General features: G+C 35.8%; 1 protein-coding gene across 3 annotated transcripts in view; it reads right to left on the reverse strand.

The window, feature by feature from the left end:
* Window positions 1-1,086: 1,086 nt before the first annotated feature.
* Window positions 1,087-14,484, reverse strand: part of LOC128210396 (actin-binding LIM protein 1-like) — a 58,249-nt gene continuing 44,851 nt past the window's right edge. For 2 of the 3 annotated variants that reach the window (XM_052914737.1, XM_052914739.1), the window contains 4 exons: window positions 12,813-12,890; window positions 11,695-11,778; window positions 8,742-8,813; window positions 1,087-5,493 (listed from right to left, as the gene is read on the reverse strand). In XM_052914737.1, coding sequence (XP_052770697.1) covers window positions 5,380-5,493; window positions 8,742-8,813; window positions 11,695-11,778; window positions 12,813-12,890 — 348 coding nt within the window. In that variant the 3' untranslated portion in view covers window positions 1,087-5,379. The remainder of the gene's footprint in view (window positions 5,494-8,741; window positions 8,814-11,694; window positions 11,779-12,812; window positions 12,891-14,484) is intronic. The other variant, XM_052914738.1, reaches the window with a different exon arrangement.

Here is a 14,484-nt window from a genome sequence, read left to right on the forward strand (position 1 = left end):
GTATTTGTAGAATTTGTTAAAATAAGATCTGTTCAGCAATATATAATATAGTAGTATTTTGAACAGAAGACGCTCATATCATATCTAAGTTTATAGCTCTATTATTCAGAATGTGGATTCAGGTGCGGTTGTTATAACAAATATGACGCTTTCGTTTTTATTTATGTGTGTGTGTGTGTGTATGTGTGTGTGTGTGTGTGTCTGCGTGCTTGTGTGTGTATGTGTCTGCGTGCTTGTGTGTGTGTGTGTGCGTGCTTGTGTGTGTATAGTCGTGCGTGTGTGCGTGCGTGCGCGCGCGTGTGTGTGTACGTGTGTGTGCGTGTGTTCTTAAATTACTGAGTGGTCACTGTTTCTTCACCTCATATCACGGCGACCTTGACATTTGACCTACTGATCAATAGGGTTCATCTTCTAGTCATGGCCAACTAGCATACCAAGTATGAAGTTCCTGTGTGCAAGCGTTCTTTAGTTATTGGCCGGAAACCGTTTCTTCACCTCAAGGTCACGATGACCTTTGACCTACTGATCTCAAAATCAATAGGAGTCATCTACTTGTCATGACCAACTAGCATACCAAGTATGAAATTCCTGGGTACAAGCGTTCTTTAGTAATTGAGCAGAAACCATTTTTAAGCTTAAGGTCACTGCCAACATCGTTTTTCCCCTGAAGGTAACCTTGACCTTTGACCTTTTGATCTCAAAATCAATAGGGGTCATCTACTAGTCATGAACAACTAGCATACCAAGTATGAAGTTTCTGGACCCAAAGGATCTTTAGTTATTGAGCGAAAACCGTTCTTTCACCTCCAGTTTACCTTGACCTTTGACCTACTGATCACAAAATCAATAGGGTTCATCTACTAGTCATGACCAACCAGTATGGAGTTCCTGGGTCTAAGCGTTCTATAGTTAATATGACTCCCCATGAATGGGGGAGAGATAATTACATGTACATGATTTGTTTCCAGGATTCCAGTGGAAAATAAGAGTTTTCGGTACTCAAGGAGTGGAAGGGAAACTGTCAGACTATAACAGACCTCTATGACTCTTATTCGAATGGAGGGGCAAAGACAAAGCACGCTCTGATGGAAGCAACATTTTATTGACATATCAAATGCCGCATGCACGGTGAACATAAATAACATGGCAAACCTGAAATAGTACACAAACATTTTCACAAGTTAGAATACATGTAAACTCCCAGCTCAGGGGAGATTTTATTAACAAATTGAGACAGAATCAAAGACGGCAAGTTCTGATGCCAATAAGTTGTTGAATAGTGTTGGCTGTTAAGCTGTTTAGAACACAAATTATTGGCCATTACTTTAGGCTGTTATGTGTTAGTTAAGTATTGCACATGTTGTAAAATATACTAAAACAGCTAGAAAAAGTTTTACAGAAAGTTCATAACAAAACATTTAAAGAAAACAATTTCTAACAAAAAAAAAGAATTTAACAAAAAAAAAGAATTTTAACAATGTTTATTTTATCAGTAGAAATAGAATAAAAGTTCACTATTCAGGTTATATTCTATGTACAATAATGCCTTTTTTGGATGTGTGGTGATCCCATCTTATGTGGGTGTCATTTCAAAGGGATTGATGTGGCGAGAAAGAATATGTCAAAAAATATATATATCGCAACTTATATTGAAAATACGCATTTTTGATCTGTACATTGCAAAATAGGTCATTTCATGTCCAATTTCAGTCCAAGTCAAGAACAAAATCACTAACTGCCATCTGAAATGTAATTTGGGTCATTTATTTTTTATAATCCCCGTATAGATGATACCTAAATGGTATGGGGTCACCAGACATCCTTATTTAACTTTGTCAATATTGGCTCAATACATTGACAAGCTTATGTGCACATTGAACACCTAAAGTCATTCTTGAAATAATGGTTAGTTTAGTAAACTGGATACTATCTGTGCAATATCTGCTTTAGTAATCTACATAGTGTGTGGTGCACTTAATGTATATGTTTACCTGTATATTTGGCAGTTAATTACTGACCAAGATAAGCAATTCATACATCAACTACATGTACTACATGTGTATGTGGTATAAGCACTTTTATTGGCTGACTGATTAATTACACAATAACAAAACAGTTACATAAAAATTGCACTTCTGTATAAATTACCCTAAAAAAGAATCCCAAAGATTAAATATTACTTGACATAATGGAACAATTTACTGAATAACCATTCTGATTAAAGGATATTTTTTCCTATTAGCAAAATTTCCTACAATGACTATAAAATAACCTTACAAGAGCAACCAAGGAGCGAAACTTATCAATTATTAAAACCAGAGTCGTAGATATTTCTGTATCTGTGTGTATTGTGTCTAGCAATATGTGTACCAAGTTTCAGATGAATATCTTTAAAATGTGTTACAATACCCCAACTAATTTCTTCAAACTTACAAGCTTAAAACAGCCTAGTTATATTTTGTTCATGAAACTATCATCCTAAATGGGTTCATAGACACTTGGAGAGTAAAAGATCAAGAAATTATATAAGATCAATATACTGTAATACCAAATTAATCATTTTGACTAAAACATATCTTCAGCTATCTACATGTACACCATTACCCAGTATTCAAATATTCAAAAGTGATATGTTGACCGTTTAAAGCATCTTTTTTCTTATAATATAAGTTAATTTGACATACAATGGCACCCAATAAAAATAATAAAAACAAAATGTAAAACAGTAAAACATCTTGTATATTCAAGACGTATGACAAGCACACTGTTAAAATGAAAACACAACCAAATAATGATACTTTTATATAAAATGTCACAACAGTTGATTTAAAAAAGTAGTTCTGGTCACAACCCTAAAATAAAAATTGAAGCATTTGGTAAATATATCTGTTTGAAAATGTTTGTTTTTTTAAAAGCAGATGTAAATTTAATTGCTGTTGTTGTTGGTTCTGTTTTTATAAAATAGTGAACAACTCTTTATTTTGTTACCTTTACAGAACTCAATGGAAGGGATTGTATAGAGCTTAGCTGCAGTTGACAACAATGTCATTGGTATCTTTCTCAACTTTTAAAGGTGAAATATTTTATGATGTGCTCATAAATAAATCAAGTGCAGCTGCACCAGTTATCTCAAACACCATAAGAAAGCTTGCAGATCATGAGTGTGTCTATCAGCTTCCATAATAGATCTGATAGCTAACAATGATGGCATAAGACAGGCTTAGTGCAAGACAGTTGTAACTTAGTACAGAGATTTATGGCGTTACAACAGTCTTGCTCTCAGCCCAATGTACAATTTTGTTAGCAATGTTCTGAACAATTTGCCCTTTCCTTTCACATAGTTGGATCATTTTCATTAGAATTACTTAAGTTGAATTATAGAGATATAGTACAGTATTCTGTGATATATTAAATAACCATAATTGTTTTCTAAATGCATTAATTTAAGCAATTAATAAGATAATACTAGCTGTTTGATATGGTAATAAGCCACTAACAAAATGTAAATAAATGAGATCACTTAGCGTCTCTGGTAAACAAAAAATTCAATTGGTGATAATATTTCCATATGTATCCAAGCAATTTGCTTATTTATTTCACTCTAATCTTGAAATTATGGTTCACTTTTCGTATAACAAGTCATCTTTGTCTTGAATTTAAAAAAAAAAACATGTGGAAAAGAAGCCCTATTTCGACAAAATTTCATAAATAAATAAGTAATTCTAACTGATAAATCCTCTTCACAGATCATACCACATGTTATGGTATCTATAAAGCCTTCATACATGAAAAAGCAAACAGTTTTAAAAATAAATTAAAAGTACATGAACAGTAGTTTCTAACATTTCACAACATCCATCATGCCATTTCACATAGTTTCAAGGGAAATAAAACGCAAGTTACATGTTTTTACTACAGAGCAACCAGTAGGATGATTCTCATTTATGATATTTGATATTGAAGAATCGACGTGACTTTGAAAAAAAGTAACAATTTATCATTATTTTTCTTATACATGCATGCCCTTGAAGACAAGCTGGGGGTCTCTTTGTTGGTACTTAGTCTATTTCAAGGACTTGAAACAATGCTTAACCTGGCAGAAAAGCTTTAAACCCCCCAACTTATTCCGGTGTTAGATCATATTGAGCCGTGCACCCCCTGACATCTCTTAAATATCAATGTAGTATCCTATAGTAGTGTGGAAGGCCGCACAAAGTGAATATTATACCAAAACAACAACTCTTTGGTTCATTATTAGCAAACAGGGGTTAACTTCGACAAATATTTTATGTTCATCAATAAATATATATGGAGGTAATACTTCCTCAGATAATCATAACATAATGTCACAAACAGTGTAAGACAGAAACCCCATTTTTTTTAAAAATGGCATTTTAGTTTAACTAAGAAAATTCATATGTAATATCCTTAGTATTCAACTGATCTCTGATTGTCAGAAATACATATTTTGATTCTCTTAATTCACTGGTTGTTTCCATTACAAAGAACATATACAAGTTAAATTGATATAAATAAATAAAATTTACCACCCATATCTTTGTTCAAACTTTTATAAATTATGCATAGAAGAAATACTAGATAAACCATTAAAGCCTGATTATATTATGCCCCCTTACACCCCATTTTGCTGTACAAGTAAAGCAATCAATCAGTGGAAAGTTGCTACAAGTTTGCCATGATTTCTTGTGTTCAATGACCGAAAATGAGGACGAAATCTATTGCAAAATGTAAGCTTTGTTCAGCATAGTTAAAGAAAAACAATCACCACTTATCATATGCATTCTCTTTGAAAGTCTAGAATCGTACATGCACTCAGTGTAAATGCGCACAATGGTCTAAACTCCCACAAGCCATACACTGCTGAAATGTTTGCTGGTCTTCTTTAATATTCAAATACCTTACATAGCCGGGCGTGTAATAATTCTACAAGCCCAGTAGCAATGTAAGAGTTTGACTCATGGATACACTTTTCTATTTTCTTTAACTGTTGTCTGTATACACCCATACACCACTTCTCGTCTGTATAGTCATCTATGGTTCTCTATCTGTTCCCAATTCTCCCACATTCAGTTCCCATTATGACAGATATACTGTATATCCCATGATGCACCAGTTATTTTCTCGTTTAGTTTTTGCTTGCACCTATTAGTTCCTTCTGACACAAAACCAGAGTATACAGCATTATCATCCCTCATGTAGCAGGACATACATGCCTTCTTTGTACACATTTAATGCTCTATACAGCGGGAAGGTTCGAAATTGAATGTTTCACGAACATAATATATAGATGCTATAAAAATAAATCTGAACACATTTTTGTCTTAAAACATATTCCTATCGACGAGCCATCAGTAAAGATCAGTAAAGGTCCTTTTTCCGTTTCATATCGTTCCTTTTCCACTCCGGTAAATGTCTGAACTCTTCCCGCTCCATACCAAATATGTCACTGAACTCACCATCAGGTAGGTGGATCTAGAACAAAACAAATTGTCATTGATGAACAGTTGCATGACAGTATTCGTCTGTTAACTAACAAGGCCACAATTGGATACAAACACTAGTCAACTGTTGTTTACTTCAGTCAAACAAAGGGCACATTTTGACACTAATAGACAACAGTTATTGGTTTTACTACACAGTGCTCCAGCCAAAGCCCCAATAGCAGGCCCACTCACCGCTGACATTTTCCAGAAGCCTGCTGCCATTTTACTTCACCCTGCTGTGCCCTTTTGTTTGACCAGGTCAGAAATAAGTATAACTAGAGCTGTCACAGGAGTGACGAATACCCCCAAATGCCGCCTGGACACAGGAATGGCAAACCATTCCTTTGAAAAGAGGCCATAACTCCAAGGTTACTGCACACTGCATCTTCTTTTATCATGCATGTATTGTTTAATTTAAATCAGTTGAATAATTTAGAAGTTACACTGCTGACAAAAAAAAACTAGCCTTTCATGAGTTATCGTCCGGAAACCGTTTTTTTTATTTTTAGTAACAGTGACCTTGACCTTGGCCCCACCAGCCCCAATATCGAACTTGACCTGTATCTTCTGATGTTACACCTGTGTACCAAAAATTGTTCAAATCTGTCAAGCCTTTCATGAGTTATCGTCCGGAAACCGTTTTTCTATTTTTAGTAACAGTGACCTTGACCTTGGCCCCACCAGCCCCAATATCGAACTTGACCTGTATCTTCTGATGTTACACCTGTGTACTAAAAATTGTTCAAATCTGTCAGGCCTTTCATGAGTTATTGTCCGGAAACCGTTTTCTATTTTTAGTAACAGTGACCTTGACCTTGGCCCCAACAGCCCCAATATCGAACTTGACCCATATCTTCTGATGTTACACCAGTGTACCAAACTGTATCTTCTGATGTTACACCTGTGTACCAAAAGTTGTTCAAATCTGTCTAGCCTTTCATGAGTTATCGTCCGGAAACCGTTTTTCTATTTTTAGTAACAGTGACCTTGACCTTGGCCCCACCAGCCCCAATATCGAACTTGACCTGTATCTTCTGATGTTACACCTGTGTACCAAAAATTGTTCAAATCTATCAAGCCCTTCATGAGTTATCGTCCGGAAACCGTTTTTCTATTTTTAGTAACAATGACCTTGACCTTGGCCCCACCAGCCCCAATATCGAACTTGACCTGTATCTTCTGATGTTACACCTGTGTACCAAAAATTGTTCAAATCTGTCAAGCCTTTCATGAGTTATCGTCCGGAAACCGTTTTTCTATTTTTAGTAACAGTGACCTTGACCTTGGCCCCACCAGCCCCAATATCGAACTTGACCCATATCTTCTGATGCTACACCAGTGTACCAAACTGTATGTTCTGATGTTACACCTGTGTACCAAAAGTTGTTCAAATCTGTCTAGCCTTTCATGAGTTATCGTCCGGAAACCGTTTTTCTATTTTTAGTAACAGTGACCTTGACCTTGGCCCCACCAGCCCCAATATCGAACTTGACCTGTATCTTCTGATGTTATACCTGTGTACCAAAAATTGTTTAAATCTGTCAAGCCCTTCATGAGTTATCGTCCGGAAACCGTTTTTCTATTTTTAGTAACAATGACCTTGACCTTGGCCCCACCAGCCCCAATATCGAACTTGACCTGTATCTTCTGATGTTACACCTGTGTACCAAAAATTGTTCAAATCTGTCAAGCCTTTCATGAGTTATCGTCCGGAAACCGTTTTTCTATTTTTAGTAACAGTGACCTTGACCTTGGCCCCACCAGCCCCAATATCGAACTTGACCCATATCTTCTGATGCTACACCAGTGTACCAAACTGTATCTTCTGATGTTACACCTGTGTACCAAAAGTTGTTCAAATCTGTCTAGCCTTTCATGAGTTATCGTCCGGAAACCGTTTTTCTATTTTTAGTAACAGTGACCTTGACCTTGGCCCCACCAGCCCCAATATCGAACTTGGCCTGTATCTTCTGATGTTACACCTGTGTACCAAAAATTATTTAAATCTGTCAAGCCCTTCATGAGTTATCGTCCGGAAACCGTTTTTCTATTTTTAGTAACAATGACCTTGACCTTGGCCCCACCAGCCCCAATATCGAACTTGACCTGTATCTTCTGATGTTACATCTGTGTACCAAAAATTGTTCAAATCTGTCTAGCCTTTCATGAGTTATCGTCCGGAAGCCGTTTTTCTATTTTTAGTAACAGTGACCTTGACCTTGGCCCCACCAGCCCCAATATCGAACTTGACCTGTATCTTCTGATGTTACACCTGTGTACCAAAAATTGTTCAAATCTGTCAAGCCTTTCATGAGTTATCGTCCGGAAACCGTTTTTCTATTTTTAGTAACAGTGACCTTGACCTTGGCCCCACCAGCCCAAATATCGAACTTGACCTGTATCTTCTGATGTTACATCTGTGTACCAAAAATTTTTCAAATCTGTCTAGCCTTTCATGAGTTATCGTCCGGAAACCATGAAAACCGACAGACCGACCGACAGACAGACCGACCGACCGACCGACCAACCGACAAGCTCACTCCTATATACCCCCTCAAACTTCGTTTGTGGGGGTATAAAAATAATAAATACACATAATTTTGACACTAAAGTAAAGATAACAGCTAAGGGCTATTCCGGTAAAGCATATAACCCCCTGGGGGGAGGCAATTATTTTAATAGTGTATGGGTGGGTGTCTTTTTTCGCTAATTTGAACCCCAAAATGGTAAATTTGCTTCTGTAGGGGTTCGGCATAATTTAAAAGTTCCTTTCCCCCAGGGGTTATATGTTTAACTGGAATAGCCCTAAGATATTCAAAACAAACTATTAGTATTGAAAGTAGTTACCAAACAATCACAAAAAGAATTAAGCATTGCCCCTTGCAAATGCAACTACGGTTCCCTAGCTTGAAGGTCAAGGTCACATGTTCTCATTATTGATAGTGACCCTTGACTTCAAATATAGTCACAGTACTCACTAGGGAAAACAGAAATGATCCACAGTTTGAACATTTTCTAGTTTTGACCTGGTAAAAGTACTGAATGTCTACGCAGATTTGTGCCGAATTACCATATATTTTTTACCCCCAAGCCAGTACTAAGAAGCCTCGCAATTCAAGTTGAATAACTTATTTGGGCAAAATAAAAATCTTCTTTAAATGATCCAAAGAATCAGCGCTGCAAAACATTACAAGCCTTGGAGTAGTGGTTATGTGGAGATCTTGATAACTCCCCTACCTCAAGCATATTCCTGTCCACGTCCCTGGGAAGGTCAAAGTTGGAGATCTTCAATCTCTCATACTGGTACTCCTGTAAGAACATCACCATAGTAACATGTGTAACACAACAATAACACTAGTATAAACAGGCCACAGTATGATGCCAAAAAGTTTAAAGCTCTTGTATGTTATTATCCCTCGCTAACTTAAGATGTATATATCTTAAGATGTGTGGTAAATACATCAAACTGACCTCTTTGCCACTTTATCTTTGTAAACAATTTAATATATGTATTTTCCAATGTGTATACAGTCACAGTGCTCAATGCCACTGAGGATGATAATATATACAGTCACAGTGCTCAATGCCTCTGAGGATGATATTATATACAGTCACAGTGCTTAATGCCTCTGAGGATGATAATATATACAGTCACAGTGCTCAATGCCTCTGAGGATGATAATATATCCAGTCACAGTGCTAAATGCCTCTGAGGATGATAATATATACAGTCACAGTGCTAAATGCCACTGAGGATGATAATATATACAGTCACAGTGCTCAATGCCTCTGAGGATGATAATATATACAGTCACAGTGCTCAATGCCACTGAGGATGATAATATATACAGTCACAGTGCTCAATGCCACTGAGGATGATAACATATACAGTCACAGTGCTCAATGCCTCTGAGGATGATAACATATACAGTCACAGTGCTCAGTGCCTCTGAGGATGATAATATATACAGTCACAGTGCTCAGTGCCTCTGAGGATGATAATAAATACAGTCACAGTGCTCAGTGCCTCTGAGGATGATAATATATACAGTCACAGTGCTCAATGCCTCTGAGGATGATAATAAATACAGTCACAGTGCTCAATTCCTCTGTGGATGATAATATATACAGTCACAGTGCTCAATGCCTCTGAGGATGATAATATATACAGTCACAGTGCTCAATGCCTCTGAGGATGATAATATATACAGTCACAGTGCTCAATGCCTCTGAGGATGATAATATATACAGTCACAGTGCTCAATGCCTCTGAGGATGATAATATATACAGTCACAGTCCTCAATGCCTCTGAGGATGATAATACAGTGGAAACTCACTAAACCGGACAAGATCCGGACTGGGCAAAATTTCCGGTTTAGTGAGGATTCCGGTTTAGTGAGGATTTGATGTACGGAGTAAATTTACTCAAAATATTAATTGAGTTAACCTTTAAAGGCTTTTGTCCTCTAGGGACAGTTCAATTCTCCGACGTTTAGACGGAGGTTGAGACATGATTAAAGCACTTGCAAAAGTGATAAGCATAATTAAACATTTCTGCATTTTTATAATAATCTTTTTTCCAAGTCTTGAAATAAAACAACTCGCGTAATTTAATGCTTGTTTAGTAAGTTTGATAGTTTAATTAACGCACCGCTCTAATTTGATTCAATCATAGAAGTCTTTAGATAAAACAACCCTCCAAAATGATCACTAAATAACCGTTTCTAGTTCTTTATTTTCTGCAACAAACAAATTAATGTTTCAATCACTTTTCTTTTCACAAGTTTGATTATCGCACTACAGTCAATTCACAGCGCAATCATCATCATCGATTATCGAGTTAACACAACATCACAGGTGTAATATTACAATGACGCACCGGCTGTCAAAACAAAGTGACACGCGATTCATGAATTCCTAATACACAAAATTATTTTGACATGTTTGAACAAATAAACGTCTGGTTTTGTGAGGTAAAATTACGTTGACAACTAACAAATTTTCTTGATTTTTGTCGGGTATCCGGAATTCCGGGGTTCCGGTTTTGTAGGGATTTTTTTACATTGAAAATAGAAGGGGAAAATCGGGACTCTGAGAAAAGTCCGGTATCCGGAGGATTCCGCTTTTGTGGAGATCCGGTTTAGTGAGTTTCCACTGTATATACAGTCACAGTGTTCAATTCCTCTGAGGATGATAACTGAGGATGATAATATATACAGTCACAGTGTTCAATTCCTCTGAGGATGATAACTGAGGATGATAATATATACAGTCACAGTGTTCAATGCCTCTGAGGATGATAACTCTGAGGATGATAATATATACAGTCACAGTGTTCAATTCCTCTGAGGATGATAACTGAGGATGATAATATATACAGTCACAGTGTTCAATTCCTCTGAGGATGATAACTGAGGATGATAATATATACAGTCACAGTGTTCAATGCCTCTGAGGATGATAACTCTGAGGATGATAATATATACAGTCACAGTGTTCAATTCCTCTGAGGATGATAACTGAGGATGATAATATATACAGTCACAGTGTTCAATGCCTCTGAGGATGATAACTCTGAGGATGATAATATATACAGTCACAGTGCTCAATGCCTCTGAGGATGATAACTCTGAGGATGATAATATATACAGTCACAGTGCTCAATGCCTCTGAGGATGATAACTCTGAGGATGATAATATATACAGTCACAGTGCTCAATGCCTCTGAGGATGATAACTCTGAGGATGATAATATATACAGTCACAGTGCTCAATGCCTCTGAGGATGATAACTCTGAGGATGATAATATATACAGTCACAGTGTTCAATTCCTCTGAGGATGATAACTCTGAGGATGATAATATATACAGTCACAGTGCTCAATGCCTCTGAGGATGATAACTCTGAGGATGATAATATATACAGTCACAGTGTTCAATGCCTCTGAGGATGATAACTCTGAGGATGATAATATATACAGTCACAGTGTTCAATTCCTCTAAGGATGATAATAATTATGCCAATGCTTTGACAATTTTGTTTGCTAAAAGGCAGCTAACAAGAATGCTACCAAGCAAACACCAACACTCATCATGTTTCATTTGAACATTTGGTTTAGAGTACTCGCGAAGGTTATAGACACTGACCACTTTTAGTTTAAAGAACAGACAAGCAAACATGGAGCTTACGGGTGGTTTAGTGTCTGTATGCCAGGAGCTCTTCTGGAACGTCATCAGGGACACTCCTGGTTGGTCAAATATCGTGCTCGTTACCTGTGTACAACAAAAAGGGACTCATAAATAGGCCACAAAGGGCATATAGGTTGGGTATGATAGGCTATATTTTACATTTAAAAGCTCTATTGTGTTCATGGAAAAGCCTGAAGAAGTTAAATATCAAGGTAGAGAATAATAACTTGCTGAAATATAGTGACATACGGGTTTGTTCCCCTTGCATGTCATAGACACTTTAGCTTCAATGTAAAATATGCATCATACCCAAAAGCACAATGCAGAAGTGTATTCAGGAACAGTTGAATGCAAAGCATGAACTTACAAATAAATACCCTTTGGCAGTATTCATAAACCTGTGAGTCATTTTTACTCCTTTTTTACTTTTTTTTTTACAACAAATATTTCAAATACCCTCTACTTTTTATCAAATTTGTTCATATGCCTTTTGGTTTGGAGCTTATTTATATAGTTAATTTTCATTTGTTTGGTGCAAAAACCTTACTTTTCTTAAACCTGCACTCTCACAGATTGAACATTTTGACTTTTTTTTTTTTTTCTTGAAACGAGCCAATATTTGCGAAAATCCATGGAAACTAGTTATATAAGACTACTGACAAAAATTAGATCACAGATTTTTATATTTAAGGTAAATAATTGATGCTTTATGCATTTTTCTTAAACCGTTAGTAACGGTTTAAGCCATAATTATAAAACATTAATTTTCGAACGGAATTGGTTTGCAGATATTTACGCAGAAATTTGCTCTTTCCAAGGCATAAAATAAAAAAGTTGTAAAAATGGCATATCTGTGAGAGTGGAGCTTTGAACTCTCTTTGATAATAATTGAGACTATTATAAATGTTTCAATTGGCTAAATAAAATGTGAACAATGTTAATATGTCAGCTATAAGCACATAATTAAACAAAACAAAATAAATATAAATCATTAAGCAAAATCTCCATTATAAGCAAATATACGTATACATTACAACAACCTACTCCCTGAATCTGACTGCTGACCTACACAAACATTTAGTAAAAAAAAAAAAAGTAAAGCATGGCGGGGTACATACTTTGCTAGTTTCAGTGTTAATAGAGGAAGTTGAGAGACGATGGTCGCGGCCCGGTGGTAGATTCAGGTCATAGATCTTCTGAAACATGGAACAGCCAGCCACATGAAAATGATGCGCTCGTGTGATAATCAAAATCATCAATTATTAGATGTAACCAGGGTGTAGCTAAATTAAAAAATGCAACATTGAGTCAATTGTTTCAAACATTGTAAAGTTAATTCTTAATTCAAATTTTGATCGCTCTGAAAGTTTATCGGATACACTTATGATCTGCAGAGTTCCTTACAAAATTTGGGACATTGTTTGAGCTGCACTTTTTTAAATAAAATCAATGTGCACATCATAGAAGAGTTCACATTTAAAAGTTAACAGCGATGTCAATAATCACATTGTTAACTTTAACAAATGTTAACTTAAACAAAGTACTTTACAACTGGCCCATAATGGCATAAGGTCTAAGTGAGGGAATGACCATGATGTCATTGGCTCTGCAACCAATAGCATTACTACACCTCTGATTCCACAAATTTTATACTAAATATGTACATATAAATGAAAATATATTGTTACATATATCACCAAACTGAAATAATGGGTTGTTCTGAGGTTGTTAACTTTAGTGAATTTATAATGAACAACCAAAAGCTTTAGTTTGTTTGCCAACCTAAAAGCAGCCATGCAGAATAACTCATACCATTCATGATATATTCCTTCTAATTGTTCATTTCATAACCTTACATTTATCACACATAATCCTGAATTGTAAATAGAACATAAAATTTCAATCTAAATCTGTCTTTCGCTTGTTCACAAAACAGCTAATTGTTTGCCATACTAAACCCATGTTTTTTTCATCTCAGATGAAACAAAGATAACACTAGGATTGCCATGCAAACTTCATGCTTTCAATCTTTTCATAATTGTTATCATAACTGTATAAATATCATCAGATATTGGCAAATATAGTTTGTGAATGTTTGCTTCCTAATTAAATTAAGGCAGTTCATCAGAGGCTTAAGTCATAAATTCAAGTTTCAAGTTACCTGTTAGGTTTTGTTCAATATCAGTATTAATTAGGGATGGCAACGAGTACCCGAGTACTCGAGTACTTGGTCGAACGTCCGAGTACTCGAGTACCAAATCACTACTCGAGTACTCGGAAAAAAAAAAAAAATCTATAAAAATCACCAAATACACAAATTAAAGACAAAATATCAGATCTGGTTAGTTGCCAAAAGGACAATTTACGGTCCCTCTAATCCCCGCTGTATACACAATTGACCTCAATCAATTAGTTGACAGTTGTTGTGATAGTTGCAAACTGTCAACAACGAACCCCTATTTCAAATTAGCACTGATGTCAATTAGCGAAGTTTTGATACCGGTACTTTCACCTACACTATTCTATTGTATCTCAATTAGAGACCGTTACGAGAATTGATTTCTTAATGGGCGTATTTTAACTATTTTTGCAATGATTATCACAATTGATTGGTTGATATTAAATCAAGAATTATGAATATTAATGAGGTAAACAACAATTACACAGTATGAAAATCTATCATTTAAAAAAAATAATTGTAAAGTAAACAACTCAACAACTGAACTTCGTATTGAATTTAGTTCACTATTTTTATGTATGCTATTAATTTTCGTTCATTGTAATTCTGAT

The sequence above is a fragment of the Mya arenaria genome, chromosome 12, assembly GCF_026914265.1.
Source record: "Mya arenaria isolate MELC-2E11 chromosome 12, ASM2691426v1".
Lineage (NCBI taxonomy): Eukaryota > Metazoa > Mollusca > Bivalvia > Myida > Myidae > Mya > Mya arenaria.